We start from the raw sequence: 16,731 nt of genomic DNA on the forward strand, positions 1-16,731 counted from the left end.
GAAGTAAGATCTTGCTTGAGAAAAAAAGTACTGGAGAACAGGTGAGCTCCAGCTGTAACACGTGCTCTTAGCTACAATCTGGAAACAGTAACGTTTAATGACTTTCATAAAACCTTCTTAAAAATCACCACTAACATGCCACCTCCCTCCAAACATACCACAGGGTGCATGTAAAGGAAGCAACAACAGAGCCTTGGCAAGTTACCAATACTATTAGGCTAGGACCAGTGTTTTATAAAGAATAGCGATGAGAAATGCTGAACAAGACCCTGAGATGAAAGTGAACAGGACTAAAATCTGCCCAACTGCAAGTGGAAAGAGAAAGGAATGGAAGTGAATGGACTACTGACCAGAGATCATGGCAGGAACTAGGTCGCTCCTGCTTATATTATTAATATAACCATCAAAGTGTTTAAATATACAGAATGGCTTGAGACCTGATCCGGCAGCAACTATAAACTTAGGAACCCCTTAAAAAAAACAAACAAACAAAAAAAAACACACCTGCACACACCAGTGAGAGTTAAGCACAGAGTGGCAACAGCATCAAACTGAGGGATATCAACCTCAAAGGAACCTGGGCACAGCAGAATGCAGCCTCCAGCTGAGGGAGCAAAACATGCTATGGAAGGAATCCTACTGTGGCAACCAGTTAATGATCCTTTCTCATTTCCCAATCAGATTAACAGTCAAGATCGCTTACAGTGCACTTCCAGAAGGAAAACCGGTTATTGCACTGTCCAAAGAAAATGCAATAAGCTGTTTGCTGAAGACACTGCTTGCTGAGTGCTCTCTTCCTGGTGCCAGGAAGGGAGCAGAAGGAAGAGGTGCAGTATGAAACACGCTAATAATTATCTTTTAATTTACATGTGCACTTTTTAAAAACGAGTGCTCTGAGTCCAGTTGGCTGGGCCGAGCTGTCCATCCCCTTGCCCCGTGAAGCCTCCAAGCTGGCTGTATGGCACATGCCTGTGAAACCAGGTTCAGCACCTTCACACTTACAGAAACTTCTTGTTCGGAGGGAACTTTGCATCAGCCATTCAGTGTTTAAACAATCTGCAGGGATTGACTGAGTCTCTGCACATCTCCCTTGCCACAAAATGAAGGAAAATGGGCAAGTTGGGGGGGGAGACCTAAAAACGGTGCATAAGAGTTAAAAGTTCTGTTAATCTCTGCTCTCCTCCAGGATGGTTAGAGGAGAGAGGGAGAAATGGCAGGAGCCAGTGGAAGGCAGAAGGTCCTGCTGGGCTCAACGGTGGCTCAGTGCTGCTCGATGGGTTGGTGATTTGTCACTTCACTGCTGCTTGGATTTAAGGGATAATCTCTGTACCGTCTTGTAAAGGAGACCAAAGTGCTAGAAAAGGGAGGGGGGAAGAGTAGTGAGTTCATGACAGTGCTAGCAAACAGGCAATGTGTGTTCTTCTCTGCTCACAGGAAAGAAGGAGCTGATTAGGAGGCTGGAGGCAGTGCTAGCATATAAATGCAATATCTGACTCAGGGCTGAGTTCACACTCATATCCCTACCCTAAGGAGAACTCTGCCTCCTTCTGAATAGATCTGCTCAGGGCTTGGCAAACTAGGCTCAGTTGTTACAGTACAGCAAGTGAAGCCAGGGTTATAAGGAAAGAACAATGAATTAATTAATTAAAGAAACGCTCACTGGGCCTGCCCACAGTACCATTATCAGCTCCTATTTTCATGGAGAATTGCCATGAGTATTTGCTGTTGATCTGCAATCAGTACTTTTGGAACCTGCTCCAATTGAAATGGATGGCAAAACTCCCATTGACTTCAGTGCACATGATCTGGCCCACTGATAGTAACATTTGGCTTGTAGTGATTTGGGGATTGCAAAACAACAGGTAAAATCACAGATTAAGGCCAACCATTAATCCTTTTACACTGCTCTTATTTTTTGCCGGTTTAGAAATCACTGAAAAACCCTCCATGAAATTCCTATTTTCTTTTAAATGGCCACTGCAGAGAAGTTCAAAAAAACCCTGGTTACAAACCCTAACCTTAGCAGCAGCTTCCAAATTACCCCTCATCGATCTAGCTAACTAATAAGAAATAAATGGGTGGACAGGACCATTTGAATTATACAACACTATTTTGTGCTTTTCTTTCTATTTAATGTTTCAGAGTAGCAGCCGTGTTAGTCTGTATTCGCAAAAAGAAAAGGAGTACTTGTGGCACCTTAGAGACTAACAAATTTATTAGAGCATAAGCTTTCGTGAGCTACAGCTCACTTATCCGATGAAGTGAGCTGTAGCTCACGAAAGCTTATGCTCTAATAAATTTGTTAGTCTCTAAGGTGCCACAAGTACTCCTTTTCTTTTTTCTATTTAATATTATTGTTAATATATAAAAGATATTAATCAAATGGTGGGCGTTTCCTGAAGCATCTAACTTAAAAAAAGAAATAAAAGAAAAAGCTTGTTATGAAACCAGAGGACTGGGTACAGACTGTGACCCAACACGGTTACCTTTTATTGAGCATTTAACCCAAGATCAGAAGCCAGACTCACAATGGTCTCTGTGATAGAGCACCCCATATTCTTCATGGTGATCTTATATGATTATGGCATAATTATGATGTATTTTATGCAAGACAGGTCATGTGAGATATTGGAAAGGTTATGATTTACTGAATATTTTATTTGCATGCATGTATCATTTTTGTATCTGAAGCTAGGAATACTGACTATATATCAGTATTACAAATGTGTTTACACCTGGGGAATGCCCGCTAGACAAGATTCTTTCATTCTGAAAACCTGAGTGGGGAAGGGCCATTAGCGAAAACAATAGGCCTTATCTCCCACCTGGGAGCCTTCCTGAGGACGCTGCAGACAGACTCCGACTCATGGCTGCTGTGACATTACAGGTCACCTGGTGCTGAACTCCATCTTGGGGTATCAGTGTTTTTCCACTGACTGGTGTGGGAACCAAGCTTTGAAACAAAGGGTTCCTGCCATATGCAAAAACTATTTAATGCAGGGAAGTGACATCATCTTCACTGACTCCTCACCCAAAGAGACCCCTGCAAACACCTGAGGAACAAAGACTGGACTGGGGGGGTTGCTGGACCCACAAAAGGGATTTTTAGCCTGTGAATTGAACATTTGGGGATTCCAAGTTATAAACCAGTGCAGCTTGCCCCTTAAGAATCTGCAGCCTGCTTGTATCAATCACTTAGGGTGAGGATTTGCTATTCATATTGGATCTATGTAGTATGTTAAACTCAGTTTGCATGTTTTGTTTATATGCTAGGTAATCTGCTTCGATGTGTTTGCTATGCCTTATAATCACTTAAAATCTGTCTTTTGTAGTTAATAAACTTGTTTTTGCTTTGTCTAAAACCAGTGTGTGGGAGTCATAACTCGGGGCAGAAAGCTGTTGTATATTCCTCTCCACATTGCGGGAAGGGGCTGAATTATGAGCCTGATAACACTGCGAAGACACCCATGAAGGTGAAAACATCAGCACCAGAACAGTTAATAGGTCTCAAAAATCATGGGTCCTCTCTCATTCAGAGAAGAGTCTCTCTCTCGCACTCTGAATTTGACATGAATGCCAGTAGAGCATACCTGGCTCATACATTCTTATAGTTTAAAGAGGAAGGGAAGGAATAGAAGGATCACTCCTTTTTTTCCTCACCTGGACTGCAACATAGGCAATTCCGAGGTAGACTGCTATACAGAGAGCCAGGAGCAGGTCAAAGATTGCTGGCTTGACCCTGAAATGGACCAACAAAGGTGAGGTCACCAAAGGAGTTACAACCCTAGAGAAAGACAAAATACCCAACCCCTGCCTTAATATATACCTGTATGCGTTCATCACCTGCTTCAACTGGTCATAGAAAACAAACTCAGGGTCCCTGTGGAAAGAATGAGCTCTTCAGATGGTGCAACATTTCTGGGCGCTGGTTCCAGAGGAAATAAAAACAGCCCCAGAACTCACTCATCTCCTGTCCCCCTCATCACACAAGCAATCAACCAGCGACAGGCAAGCTTGACAGCCTCACATACCCCTTTAAGCCAGTTTACAGCTCTCAGCAGGTACCTAGATAAACAAGTACTCATCTCCTATCCCAACCAGAGAGGAAACCTTGGAAAGCTGAACCCCATTCCCAGGGTGGGGCAAAATGCTGTTTATTTACACACAAGAACAAGACCCTTTGTCCCCCATTTCCACACAAATTTTCAGCTCTCTCAAAGAGCCGGTGCCCTGGAGACACCTCACTGGGCTCACAAGCATCTTCATCCCAAGCAGCTAAATCAGGACGAGAGACTGCCTTTGTTTAAAAGCAGGCAATGCTCTCCTGGTGCCAGAAGACTGCTGCTCCTCTCTCACTGCCTTCAGACAGGGTACCACAGTATTTAACAATACTTCAACAATACTTTAAACAGTGGACTTCTGGAGAAGGAGGGGGCTGAACAGTGAAAAAACAAGCCCTCCCTCTTCTCACTGATGAAGGTAAGACTTGTAATTATGCCCACTGGAATTCTCGGGAGTTCCTTAAAGAAGGCAGAACGTCCTGTTAAGAGTGTAAAAAACATGTGACCAGACTGTCCAGGTGCAGCAGAAAGTGGGAGGTACAGGCACCCCACATGCTGAGGAGAACTCCTGAGACACTGCTACTCTCAGAGACAGGAATGCAATGAAGGGGGAAGTCAGTTTACGCATATCAGGAGCACACCACATTTTCTCCCTCTCCCCATTCACCTGCCTCCCTTACCGTTTATCTGCCTTCACGTGATGCTGCTTGACATCCTTCAGATAGCGGCTCATGTAATATTCTAAGGTGTTGAGGAAGGTGCTGTCTTTATCTACAAGCTGGGCAGCTCTGGGCTGACTGGTCAGCCAGTCCATCACAGACTCCAGCTGCTCCTGCTGAATCTGCTGCAGAAAGAGGACACCAGAGAGAGAATTAGACAAACTTATGCTGCTAATCAAAGGTCTCCAGAGTCCTCTCCCCCCAGGCTACATCTATGCCCCCCTGCTCCCTTACCATCTGCTCTGTGAAGATCTGCAGGTCAGCAGGCGCTCCCTGTGAAGAGAGAAAAGGGACGCAGTTGCAAAAGCAGGCATGGTGGTGTAGGAGAACCGGAAAAGCCTGGACAACGGGCAGCGGGTGCATGTGGGGGACAGTCTTACCTTCTCAGTTAGGTTGTAGATGACCCGAGTCAATGCCTCAGCAATGATCCTGGTGTTACGGGTTAGAGTCTTAGAGTCAACTCGTGACCTACAAGAGAAGGGAGGTGTAAATCTGGCTACAGTAACAGCTTTCTCTCAGGAAAGCTCTTTTCACTGCATACAACTATGATGAAACTTCATCCATAAAGGAGGAAGAATAGGGTGCCCAATCAAGACACAGTTATACACCCAACACTCCCAGTTCTTGGTCTTGATTTCTCAGTGTTCGTGATGTGGTGTTAACCACTTGAAAAAGTTAAGACACCGGAACAATCATGTTTGTAAGTGCCTCTAGCCCACGTGTCCATTCAACAACTGATCTTCTGCTGGAGCCTTCCTCTCAGAGCCACTGACCTCATGTCCATGATGCTGTTGCGCGGGCCGTCCCGGTGGCTCTCCAGGTGGGAAATGGTGAATGCAGGCAGGCGGCGGATTGCAAAGCGTTCATGCTCCCATGCCAGCATGTCCTCAGCCAGGTTTATCTTCTTGTGCACCATGGAGAATTTCACTTCTGGAAACTGGCTCATGACCACCTGTGGGAGAAGCCAAGCAGCCCAAGAGAACAGTAACCCGGAGGTCACGGAACAGATCCCATCACTTCAGAACACATTCCCCATCCTTCCTTCTCAAAACCCATGCTGGAGTTCGAGCGTTATAGATGGTTACAGCTTCCCTTCCCCAGGCCTATTCCAACAAGGGTATGTTTCTGCCAACATCCTTCAGAAAGGGCTGGTTAAGGCGGATGCACCCGGAAAATATGTAGCAACCCTGGAAACCTGGCTTACAATATTAAAGCAACATTCTGCAGTCACCAGGAGCTGGCTGGTCAGTTGGTACAAGCAAGAAGCTCTAAAAGGAGCCATTGTATTTAGGAAAAGGGATTCCCAAATGATAGATATTTCCTCACACCAAATCAAGGCCACCAGAAATGAGGCTTGGATGATATCAGGGCTTCCTCACCCATCACTTTTAGCCACGTTAATTTCACACTCTCTATCCTTTATAGAAGCAGAAGAGCTCCGCATAGCAACTCACCCCCAAATGCCCATCCATGCAACACGTGCACGGCCCACCCTCCCCAACATGCCCAATGAAGTTGACATTTTTCGTTACCATTTCCAGCTCCCTCAGAAAAGCATGCTGCAGGGTCCCCTCCTTAGGAGGTTTTGAGACATGGAGGTGAAGACTGTTCCCTCTGCCCAGGGTGTCAAGGCACAGAACAAATGCCACATTATCCTGCAGCAAACTGGAATCTGAAACAGATGCATCCAAACCCATGAAACTCCACCCCATGCTTTCAGGGCTAGACACATGTGCAGGACATATGGAGAGGAGGTCTCTCAGCATGGTCAGATATGACAGATGCACAGTAAGGAGGCCAGTATGCACCCTATACTCCTCTTACAACAGCTGCAATACAAATAGCATGGAAGACACTTTACAATATATACCTTATTATAGTGGGTCAGTATGGATTCAGCTGATATTAAAAGCCCATCCAACCAAACAGAACATGCACATAGGCAATAATGGATATCTTCCACCTGAGGATCTCAAAGTGCCTTACCCAAATATTAATCCCCATAATGTAGGGATAGATCAGTAACATTATCTTGATTTTAGAGGGGAAAACTGAAGCAGAGAAGTTAAGTGACCCATCCAACATCACACAGCGAGTCAGCGACAGTCAGGAAGAGAATGATCTCCCAATCCCAAGTCATGCTCTAAACACCAGTCTAGGATTCCTTTGTGCATACTCACAGAAGATAACAGTTTCTCTCTGGAATGTACATTTGCTGGAGTTCACTGCAGGTCCATTTTCCTAGTCCTGATGCACATACTTCTCATGTCCCCGACATGTTCCTCAACCAAACAGCCCCAAGAGAATCACATTCTCTCCAGAGGGCATAGAACACATACAGTGATCTAATCTTTGGCCTGCAAATGGCATCATGGCCACTGAAGTTAGCTTAACTACCCCACTCTCTACCCTAACTTATCACAGCACAAATAGTGGATGTTTTCATGGCTGAAGTTGCTCCACCCAGCTAAGCTTGCAATACACTGTTCCCATCCTAGGTGTCTGTCTCACCTGTGTGATCCAAGTTGTCTTCCAACCACCTTTTGGTTCCTTGATAGTTAAATTTACCGCCTCCAGATGCAAAGAACAACAGATTATACCTGCCCACCAAGAAACAGGGAAAATATAGTTAGCAGAATTGACTCCTTGACTATGGCGACAGCATGCCCAGCCTTGGAAGAAGTAAAGAAGGAAAGAGCATAGAATCCAAGTTGAACTTTGCCCAAAGACTAACTTTTGCTCATTACTATGAGCTGGGTCCTTCAGTAAAATCATGAGCACTTTTACTTTATATACCATATCCACTTGACTGCAACATCTATACAGGAATATGACAGAATCCACTTACTAACAGAACAGAAGGCAAGGAAATGCCTGCTGGAACACACGGTTCTTATTGAATATTTGGCACTTCTGTACTTTACATTTCCAAGGCACTCTACACACTTTAACTACTCCCTTCTCCCAATTGCCTTATGTCTCTAGCCTCACTTTGCCGATGGGGAAACCCAGACACACAAGTTAAGGAACCTGCCACGGGCCATGTAGTAAGACAGTGGCAGAGCAGGGATCAGAGCACAAGAATTCCTGGCTCTTATCCTACCCTCAGGTCCACTAGATCATGCAGCCCCTGCCTTGCACAAAGCATAAACTGATAAGCCACTGCAAGGAGAAGAAAGGAAAGAGCATGATAATTCATGAACAGATGTGTAGGAAAAAAGATGAAATTTTAGTTTTATTTCATAACAGTGCTTGTGACAACAGCACACAGGCAGCCTGGTTTCACCCTGCCAGCCCTGTCACTGAGCTAAGGGACTTTGCACATAGAACACTTCACAGGTGCAGGATTGTTCCCGAGTCCCTCTTACAGCCAAAACCCCTTCCATGTGCCCACTCCCGCCCATGCTCTCCAGTGGAGAGAGCAGCTTCTTACCCAGCATGGGTACGTTTGTAGGTGTAGAGTCGAGAAAAGAGCCTGGCTAGCTCCAGTAGCCCAGAGATGCCACTGCCGTTGGAGTCTGCACCATGAGACAGCCACTGCAGAAAGAGAACGGGAGATGTAAAGACAAGCCTACGTGACAGCGCTTGTCCACCCCACCGAGAACAGCTTCCGTTGCAACACACTGACTTTACAGGCTCCTGCGGAAAGCACTCCGCTAGCAAGAGGGTGGAGAAGAGACAGGGATACAGGTCCCTGGAAGTAACCCATTAACAGAAAGAGAGCTGCAGGAAAAAATAATACTTACTGGGGCCACGCCGAAAGAATCATAATGGGCAACTATTACAATGGTGGGCAGGTCCTCTCCTCCCAGACCAGTCAGCCTCCCCTAGGGATGGAACACACAGGAGCATTACCTAGCATCCCCTCCTGCATCACTCTATTGCCTGGAGTACAGGAGCACAACAGACCACTCCTAACCATCACCCAGTCAATTTCTAACAGCCTGAATCATACTCCCACTGACTTCCAGTATTGAGCCATTAACCTGATTTCTGGCTTCTGAATACAGAAAGGTAGAAAAGCTTCTTCTACGACGTGGCTGAAAAATCTCCGATTTCCTCGGAAGAGGCTTTAACTTCCAGTCTTTAGCAACGCACCACTCAGTGAATTCCTGGGCTTTCCTATAAACATTACCTGCCCAGATCCCAGTTTTGATCCATCTAGAACTCACCTCCAGGCTGGTTATGAGCCAGTCACTGACAGCTTTGCTCTGAGCCCCACTCGTAACCATCTGGAAACCGTTGGCAGTCGCCGTGTGCAGCAGAACTAGAAAAAAGAAATATACTGGGGGGAAAAAAATCTTATACCTTTAATTCCCTTGATAGCTGATTCACAAAGAGTCTAGCTTTGTCAAATAAGCCCATAACTTCTCTGACTCACTGTTTAAATTTCCACATCTAGTGACAAAGCATTTTAACTCTGTACAAAAATCTGAATACTTTGAACTTCTACAGCAATTTTCACCCCAGGATCCAAAAGATGTTACAAACAACTAAGCCCAATACTCTTGACAGATAGGTAAATATTAAAGCCATTTACAGTGGAGTAAACTGAGGCGCTAAGTGTTTAAGTTACTTGCCCAAAGACAGTGATTAGTGGCCAAGCCAGGAATAGGGCCAAAGAGTTGTGAGACTCAGTAACCCACTATAACCACTTAGAAAAAACAACTTTCCACCAAATTTTACTGAATTTGGCCCCTAGGCTGTTGCAAATGAGATGAAACAGAAATAAGGATTTCTATGGAACTATATTCCTAAATCATGTCACTCCAAGTAAAATAATAACTTAGCCCTTATATAGCCTTTTTGTCCACAGATCATTATCTTCAATTTGCAGATGGGGAAAGTGAGGCAAGGAAAGATTAAGTGATCTGCCCAAGTGACATCAGGTGAGCTGGGAACAGAACTCTGGACTCCTGGGGTCCACCTCCCTAGCCACTAGATCACACTGCATCTCCAGAATTTTGTGGAAACCTTTACCTACCATTTTTAGAGACACCTGACTGAGGAACATTATTATGGCTAGTTTTCTTCCTTTCAAACCCCCCTTTCACTGCAACTCACCTTCAGCAGCTGAAGCTGAACCCTGTGATGTAGAAGCAACCCGTGTTTGTTCATAGATGGAGAGCAGCTCTTCATCCTCTACTGCAAAATAGACCGGCACAATGGTTTCCATGGCCAGCATTTCTGGCTCTATCTCCATGAATTGCTGAGAATTTAGAAGGAGAGGGGCACACTTAGGCTCCATTGAACTTGCAAGAAGGCAGGCATACTAATGGCCAAAGCAGAGGGGCATAAATCAAAGTTTTAAACTTAACCTTGACAGAGTAAAAACCCCCTCAAGCCACAACTGGGAGTTTCAGTCACTATATTGTACCTGAATCTTTGCTCCCTTTCTCCAATAACATCATCTCTCTGTCTGGAGCGATATTTACCCTGACAACATCCTGAGGCACTGCTGACATGGCCTTGGGCAAGATGATCACCACGGCCCCAGCTGACTGGCGGAGAGCCTTCTGGTACTGCTCATACGAGAAATCCACTAGCCGCATCATCACACAGCGGCGGCTCAAGACGTCCGCCTCTACAGTGCGGGCCTCTGTGTTTAACACTGCATTCCTGGTGCCTGCAGGGAAGGAGAGGACGAGATCTAGCCGATGGTCTTGTCAATACCAGCATCCCGTTCCCAGAACACTCTCCATGCTAAACAGCCTTGACTATTTCCAGTCATCAGCAGAGACAGGTATTTGTAATCACTAAGTTATTCCTTTCTCTCTTCCCATTCCTTTTGAACACCCTCAGTTTTCCCCCTTTCCCCTGTGGGATACACTAATCATCTGCCCTGGGTTCCTAAGCCCACGATGGGCACGTTAGTGACAGTCACTGTGCACTCGTCTACACCGGTTACAACCATATTCTGACATGCTCACCTGACCCCATTACTGATACAGTACAGTCAAACCCACACAGCACAATGATATACGAGATCTGTTTGCTACTCTGCATCTATCACCTATGTCTGTATCAGTGCTTTCTGGGAAAATCTGGGCAGCAGGTTGTTCAGGCATCCTCTGGCTTTGCGAATAGCTTCCATGAGAGCACAGGGATCAAGCTGAACGGAAATGCTAATAGACAGCAGTCTGAGATAATATATGAAAAGGAGTTGGTTATACATGCATAACTTATTCAGAATATAAAATCAGAAATTTGGAATTGTGGAAAATTGATAAGGGAAACAAAGGGACACAAGGAGAAATCTATGGTCAGCACAGTTAAGGACAAAACGGAGTTCTTTAACTGTAGTAGGAACAAAAAGAATCCTGACAGTGGCATTGGTCCATTACTAGATGGAATTGATAGAATCATCAATAAAAATGCAGGAAGGCAGAAGTGTTCAATAAATATTTCTGTTCTGTATTTGGGAAAAAAACATAATACAGTCTCATTATATGGAAATGATAACACTCTTTCCATTCCACTAGTATCTCTGGAGGATGTTAAACAGAAGCTACTAAAGTGAGACATTTTTAAAGCAGCAGGTCCAGATAAACTGCATCCAAAAGTTTTTAAAAAAGCTGTCTGAGGAAGCAGTGGGGCCATTAATGTTGATTTTCAATAAGTCTCGATGCACTGTGGAAGTTCAAGAAAACTGGAAGAAAGCTAATGTGCCAATTTTTAAAAAGGGTTAATGAGATGACCCAAAAAAGAAAAGGAGTACTTGTAGCACCTTAGAGACTAACAAATTTATTTGAGCATAAGCTTTCGCGAGCTACAGCTCACTTCATCGGATGCATTCGGTGGAAAATACAATGGGGAGATACCCAGGAAATTATAGGCCTGTCAGCCTGACATTGATCCCAGACAAAGATAATGGAGAGGTTAATATGGGACTTGATTAATGAAGAATTAAAGGAGGATAATATAATTAATGCAAATCAACATGGGTTTATGGAAAACAGATCCTGTCAAACTGACCTGATACCTTTTCTTGATGAGATTACAAGTTTGATTGACAAAGTTAACAGTGTTGATATAATGTATCCAGACTTCTCTAAGGCATTTGACTTGGTACCACATTACATTTTGATTAAAAAACTAGAAAGATATAAAATTAACGTGACACACATTAAATGGATTAAAAATTGGCTAACAAATAGATTTCAAAATTAATTATAAACAGGGAATCGCCATCAAGTGGGTGTCTTTCCAGTGGGGTCCAACAGGAACCATTTCTTGTCCCTATGCTATTTAACATTTTTATCAGTGGCCTTGAAGAAAAAAAAAATCATCACTGATAAAATGTACAAATGACACAAAAATTGGAGAAGTGGTAAATAATGAAGAGGACAGGTAACTGATTCAAAGCTATCTAGATCACCTGGTACACTGGGTGCAAGCAAACAATAGGTTTTAGTATGGGTAAATGTATACACCTAAGAACAAAGAATGTAGGCCGTACTTATAGGATGGGAGAATGTATTTTTAAGTCAGACAACATGCTTGAACATGGCAGTACCCCAATTCACATTAGTCTTGCCTGCATAGATTGTGAAGGTCAGGGCTAGCCCAGCTTACATGGTTACTTGTTTACAGAGGAAAGGCCAAACCTCTTTACAATGTTAGCACAGGGGTTTTTTTTGCTTTTTACTGTTTAGGCCCCAATGATGGCAGCACATCCAGGAACCGCATTACACCTTTACACAACAGTGTTTAAATATGGTCTTTGTTAGCAGAGTTCTGCCACAGTTTCCCTGAACAGCAGGAACACAAATTTTTATTCTTCCTGAGAGCTGCACTTTGTGCCCCACTGCATGAAGGTATGTAGTGTAGTGTGTAATGCAGCCTCAGTCCCGCAATCAGATCCATAGAGTTTAAGGTCAGAAGGATCATCTAGTTTGGGCTTCCATATAACACAAGTTATAGAATTTCTCTAGTTACCTCTGCTTGAGCCCAACTATTACAGACCTCTGCCCCTGCACAGACACAGGGATCTACACCAGTGGATCAGATTGCATGATCAGAGGGGCCTATATCTATAATATACCTCCCAGACAAACATCTGCCCACACTCATCAGGAAAACCATGCAACAATCCCAAGAGCAATGACTGTTTACAGGGTTGTAACTAGCATATTCTGTTCCCAGCATGGACCTCAGTTAGATGTTGCTGAAGAGTGAGCTCGACATTGTTTTCTGTTCATACTACAAGAAAGAGCTACTTTTTGTAATTTATCAAACAAATTAAATATGTATATAGTTATTTATAATCTGAAGGACTCTATTTTAATAGAATTAGAAACAAATCAAACTCTGTTCTTAACCTGCTTCAGGCTCGATCTTTTAAAAAACTTAGTTGATCCCATTGGAAAGGAATTTGAGAATTTGGAACAAAAAGCTTTTGCCCCAAAGGACATCTGGCCTCAGAACACACACAGAATGGGAACATTAGCTATCCAAAGCGTTTAGCAAGGGATAAAGAGAATACACAATTCACTTAGCTAACCAGAAAAAGAAACAGCATTAAAAGTTAATCACAAGCATCTTAAAAATCAATATGCTGCTTTTCTAAGAGTTCAAGAACTTGGAATCAGAGAGAGCTGTTGTGAACACTTGCTTGGATTTAATATTCTTACAGCTGAAGTCAAGGCCAACTGAAATTTGTGCACAATGCCTCCTATTAAACCTGCCAGTGAAGACTACTGCAGTCTGAAGAGATCTAGCTCAGTATCTCCATGAGAGAATACAGCTACGAGCTAATGAAGTTCTCAAGAATGGAGGTTTGAACATTGGCAATGATTAAACTCCGGTTCAAAAATAACCACAAGGATCCAGTCCATTCATATATCCTATAGGCCAATATCAGACCGGGGTAGAATTTACAAGGCACACAGATCTAGCCAACACTAGTTCACTTTTAGTGCTGTTTAATCTTATGGAATTTCAGAGAGATCTAGAGATTCAATCCCCAAAATTCTAGGACATGAATCTAGGGCTGGATCAGGGATACCCAAGTATTTCTGGAGGTCAACAAATGGCTGAAGTTTTAGACCACAATGACAAAAAATTGTAAGATCCACACAGGAGCAGAATATAAACCCTAATTTGGAAGAAGATAGCTAGGAACAGAGCCCTTAGAAACCATACTTGGTTCCGTGTTAATCAGCATATGAGAAGGGAAAAGGTTATAACATTTAAGAAATTCATGCCGGATATTATATTTCTGACTCAAGACAAGATGTTAAGCAACCAATAAGAACGTAAAGTTCAAGAATATCAGGACTAAGAGAAAGAGGAGGGAAATGTAATGTGAAGAAAGGGCTGGGGAATAGATTGGAGAAGGGACTAGAACTTTCAGACCAGGCAGCAGTGAGGCATATGTCAGGAGGAAGGAAAAAAGTGAAAATGGAATAGCTCAGGAAGGAGGAAAGTTGACCTCTGAACAGAAGGAAGAAAAGACAAAGGCATATATGAACAGAACAATTTAGGTGCCAAATTCTCCAACATAAGAGACTGCAACTCTATTGAAGCCAGACCAGGGCTGGATTTAGCCCTAGGAGTGGGAGAAGAAGTTTGTAATCACAGAACTGAGCTCACTGCAACACTGAAGGGTTGTGCAAGAGGCACCCTGGGCAGCACTTCAGGAAACTTCAGTTGCTGCCATGCAGCCTGCGCTCACTTGTTAGGTGACCTCTGGAGATGCCCTTAACCCTTCTCCTGGCTTCTGTGAAAGCAGCTGTAAATCTGGGTGAAAAGTAAAAACCTCACTGGAAACCAGATGCTAAATCTAAGCTAAATAAAGTTAGCAGCACAGACAGGACATCAGCTGATGTACGTATGAGAGCGATTAGAGCCTGTGGGGGGGCGGAAGCAGGGAAGAGAGAAGCCCCCCAGACGTGCTCAATGGAGAGGATATTGCCAAACAAGGGGTTTCCTATAGGGGCCACAGCCCGTAAAATGCAAAGCCACGTCCAGAAGCTGGTGCTTGAAGTAGTGCCCCGTTCTCTGACAGAGCCCTCTATGCCCAGGGACACGCCTTCGTTTCATTAGGCCAATGCAGTCAACTGACAAAGTGACTGAGCCCCAGGTGAAGCAAGGCTGCCATGGGGTAAGACCCTGGCTCTGGATCCCCAGCCGGGGGAGCGGCAGGATGTGCCAAGGCAGATATCATGGTGATGGGCCAGGTGGGCATCGGGGCGCAGCTAGGACGGAAAGATCAGGGGGCAGTGAGGCGGCAGGGCAGGGCTCCGGGGAGCCGCAGGCTAAGGTGCCCTGACGAGGAGCAGGCAGGCAGCGGGGGGCCACAGCACTGTCCCTGCGATGTAGGTCCGGGCCAGCCTCGCCCAGCACCCGGTGGGGTGTTGCCCGACCCAGGCCCTGCACCCGCCGGCCCGGTGAAGGGAGCAGAGCTGGTGGGGGGCCAGGGCGCCTCGGAGATCAGTGGGAAGCGCAACCTGGGGCGGACGGAGGCCGGGCCAGATTCACCCTAGAGCGGGCTGGGGGTGCAGAGAACCCGGGCCCCATGGAGGAGGGGCAGGGGGGTGGAACTGACGTGCACTCACCAGAGGGCCGCGCCGAGGCTGGGGGAGTCGTGGGGGGGCCAGGCCAGGCCAGGCGCTCGCTCGCTCACCGTAGGGCCGCCCCCGGGGCTGGGGGAGGGGAAAGGGGGGAAGCCGGGCCGGGCCCCGGGGCTATGCGGGGGGGGGGGAAGCCAGGCCCAGCCAGGCCCGGGGCTCCCCCACCCACCCACTCACCGCAGGGCCGCCCCCGGGGCTGGGGGAGGGGAAAGGGGGAAGCCCGGCCGGGCCCCGGGGCTATGCGGGGGGGGGGGGAAAGCCAGGCCCAGCCAGGCCCGGGGCTCCCCCACCCACCCACTCACCGCAGGGCCGCCCCCGGGGCTGGGGGAGGGGAAAGGGGGGAAGCCCGGCCGGGCCCCGGGGCTATGCGGGGCGGGGGGGGGGAAGCCAGGCCCGGGGCTCCCCCACCCACCCACCCACTCACTCACTCACCGCAGGGCCGCCCCCGGGGCTGTGGGGGAGCCAGGCCCGGCCCGGGGCTCCCCCACCCACCCACCCACCCACTCACCGTAGGGCTGCCCGCCCAGCTCGTACTGCTGCATGCGATAGACCGTGAACTCGTGGGCGGCCTCGGCGGCGGGCGGCGGCCCCAGCAGCAGCAGCACGGCCGGCACGAAGAGCAGGAAGCTGAGCGGCAGGCACGAGGCCTTCAGCACCGACTCCAGCACCTCGCCCGCCTCTTCCAGCATCGCCCCGGCGGCCTCGCACCCGGCCACCCGCCGCAGCCTGCAGGCACCGCTCGGACAGCCCGGCGGAAGGGGGGGGGGGCCTCGCCCGCAAGCGCTCACGGGAGATGGAGTCCTGCCAGGGGGGCGGGGCCCGGAAGGGGGGCTGGCGGCCTCGCCCCGGGGGCTGCTGGGAGGTGTAGTCCTCTCGAGGCGCGTTCGTCGCCAGGGCTGCTGGGAGTTGTAGTTGAAATAAGAGCAGCCGTGCTCGGGGGCAGCTTAGAGACGAGCAAATTCGGTGCCCCAAGTACTCCTGTCCTTTTTGCGGCTGGTACTCTGAAACCTGTAGTTGAAATGCTTCCCTCATGGATTGTATTTTCTAAGGGGACAACCCACCGTAGCGTCGCAAAAAGAAAAGGAGTACCCGTGGCACCTTAGAGACTAACAAATTTATTTGAGCATAAGCTTTCGTGAGCTACAGCTCACTTCATCGGATGCATTTGTACAGCTCACTTCATCGGATGCATTTGGTGGAAAAACTTTTCCACCAAATGCATCCGATGAAATGAGCTGTAGCTCACGAAAGCTTATGCTCTAATAAATTTGTTAGTCTCTAAGGTGCCACAAGTCCTCCTTTTCTTTTTGCGAATACAGACTAACACGGCTGCTACTCTGAAACGTAGCGTCGCAATTACTGAGGGACAATCTCCAC

General features: G+C 46.6%; 1 protein-coding gene across 2 annotated transcripts; it reads right to left on the bottom strand.

The window, feature by feature from the left end:
- Positions 1 to 845: 845 nt before the first annotated feature.
- NCLN (nicalin) lies at positions 846 to 16,236 on the bottom strand. Of its 2 annotated transcripts, none has more exons than XM_038384073.2 (15): positions 15,863 to 16,236; positions 10,216 to 10,406; positions 9,845 to 9,989; positions 8,953 to 9,047; positions 8,527 to 8,607; positions 8,214 to 8,317; positions 7,292 to 7,380; positions 6,313 to 6,452; positions 5,554 to 5,732; positions 5,161 to 5,248; positions 5,015 to 5,053; positions 4,742 to 4,905; positions 3,827 to 3,880; positions 3,661 to 3,739; positions 846 to 1,354 (listed from the first exon to the last, which is right to left on the bottom strand). In XM_038384073.2, exons 1-15 carry the CDS (start codon positions 16,041 to 16,043, stop codon positions 1,295 to 1,297), a joined length of 1,689 nt encoding a protein of 562 aa, XP_038240001.1. In that variant the 5' UTR covers positions 16,044 to 16,236; the 3' UTR covers positions 846 to 1,294. The 2 variants fall into 2 exon arrangements, with proteins under 2 accessions (XP_038240001.1, XP_043358388.1); XM_043502453.1 differs by having other exon boundaries at positions 4,742 to 4,902; positions 15,863 to 16,153.
- Between the last annotated feature and the right edge of the window lie 495 nt (positions 16,237 to 16,731).

This window comes from Dermochelys coriacea, chromosome 25 (assembly GCF_009764565.3).
Source record: "Dermochelys coriacea isolate rDerCor1 chromosome 25, rDerCor1.pri.v4, whole genome shotgun sequence".
Taxonomy (NCBI): Eukaryota; Metazoa; Chordata; order Testudines; family Dermochelyidae; genus Dermochelys; species Dermochelys coriacea.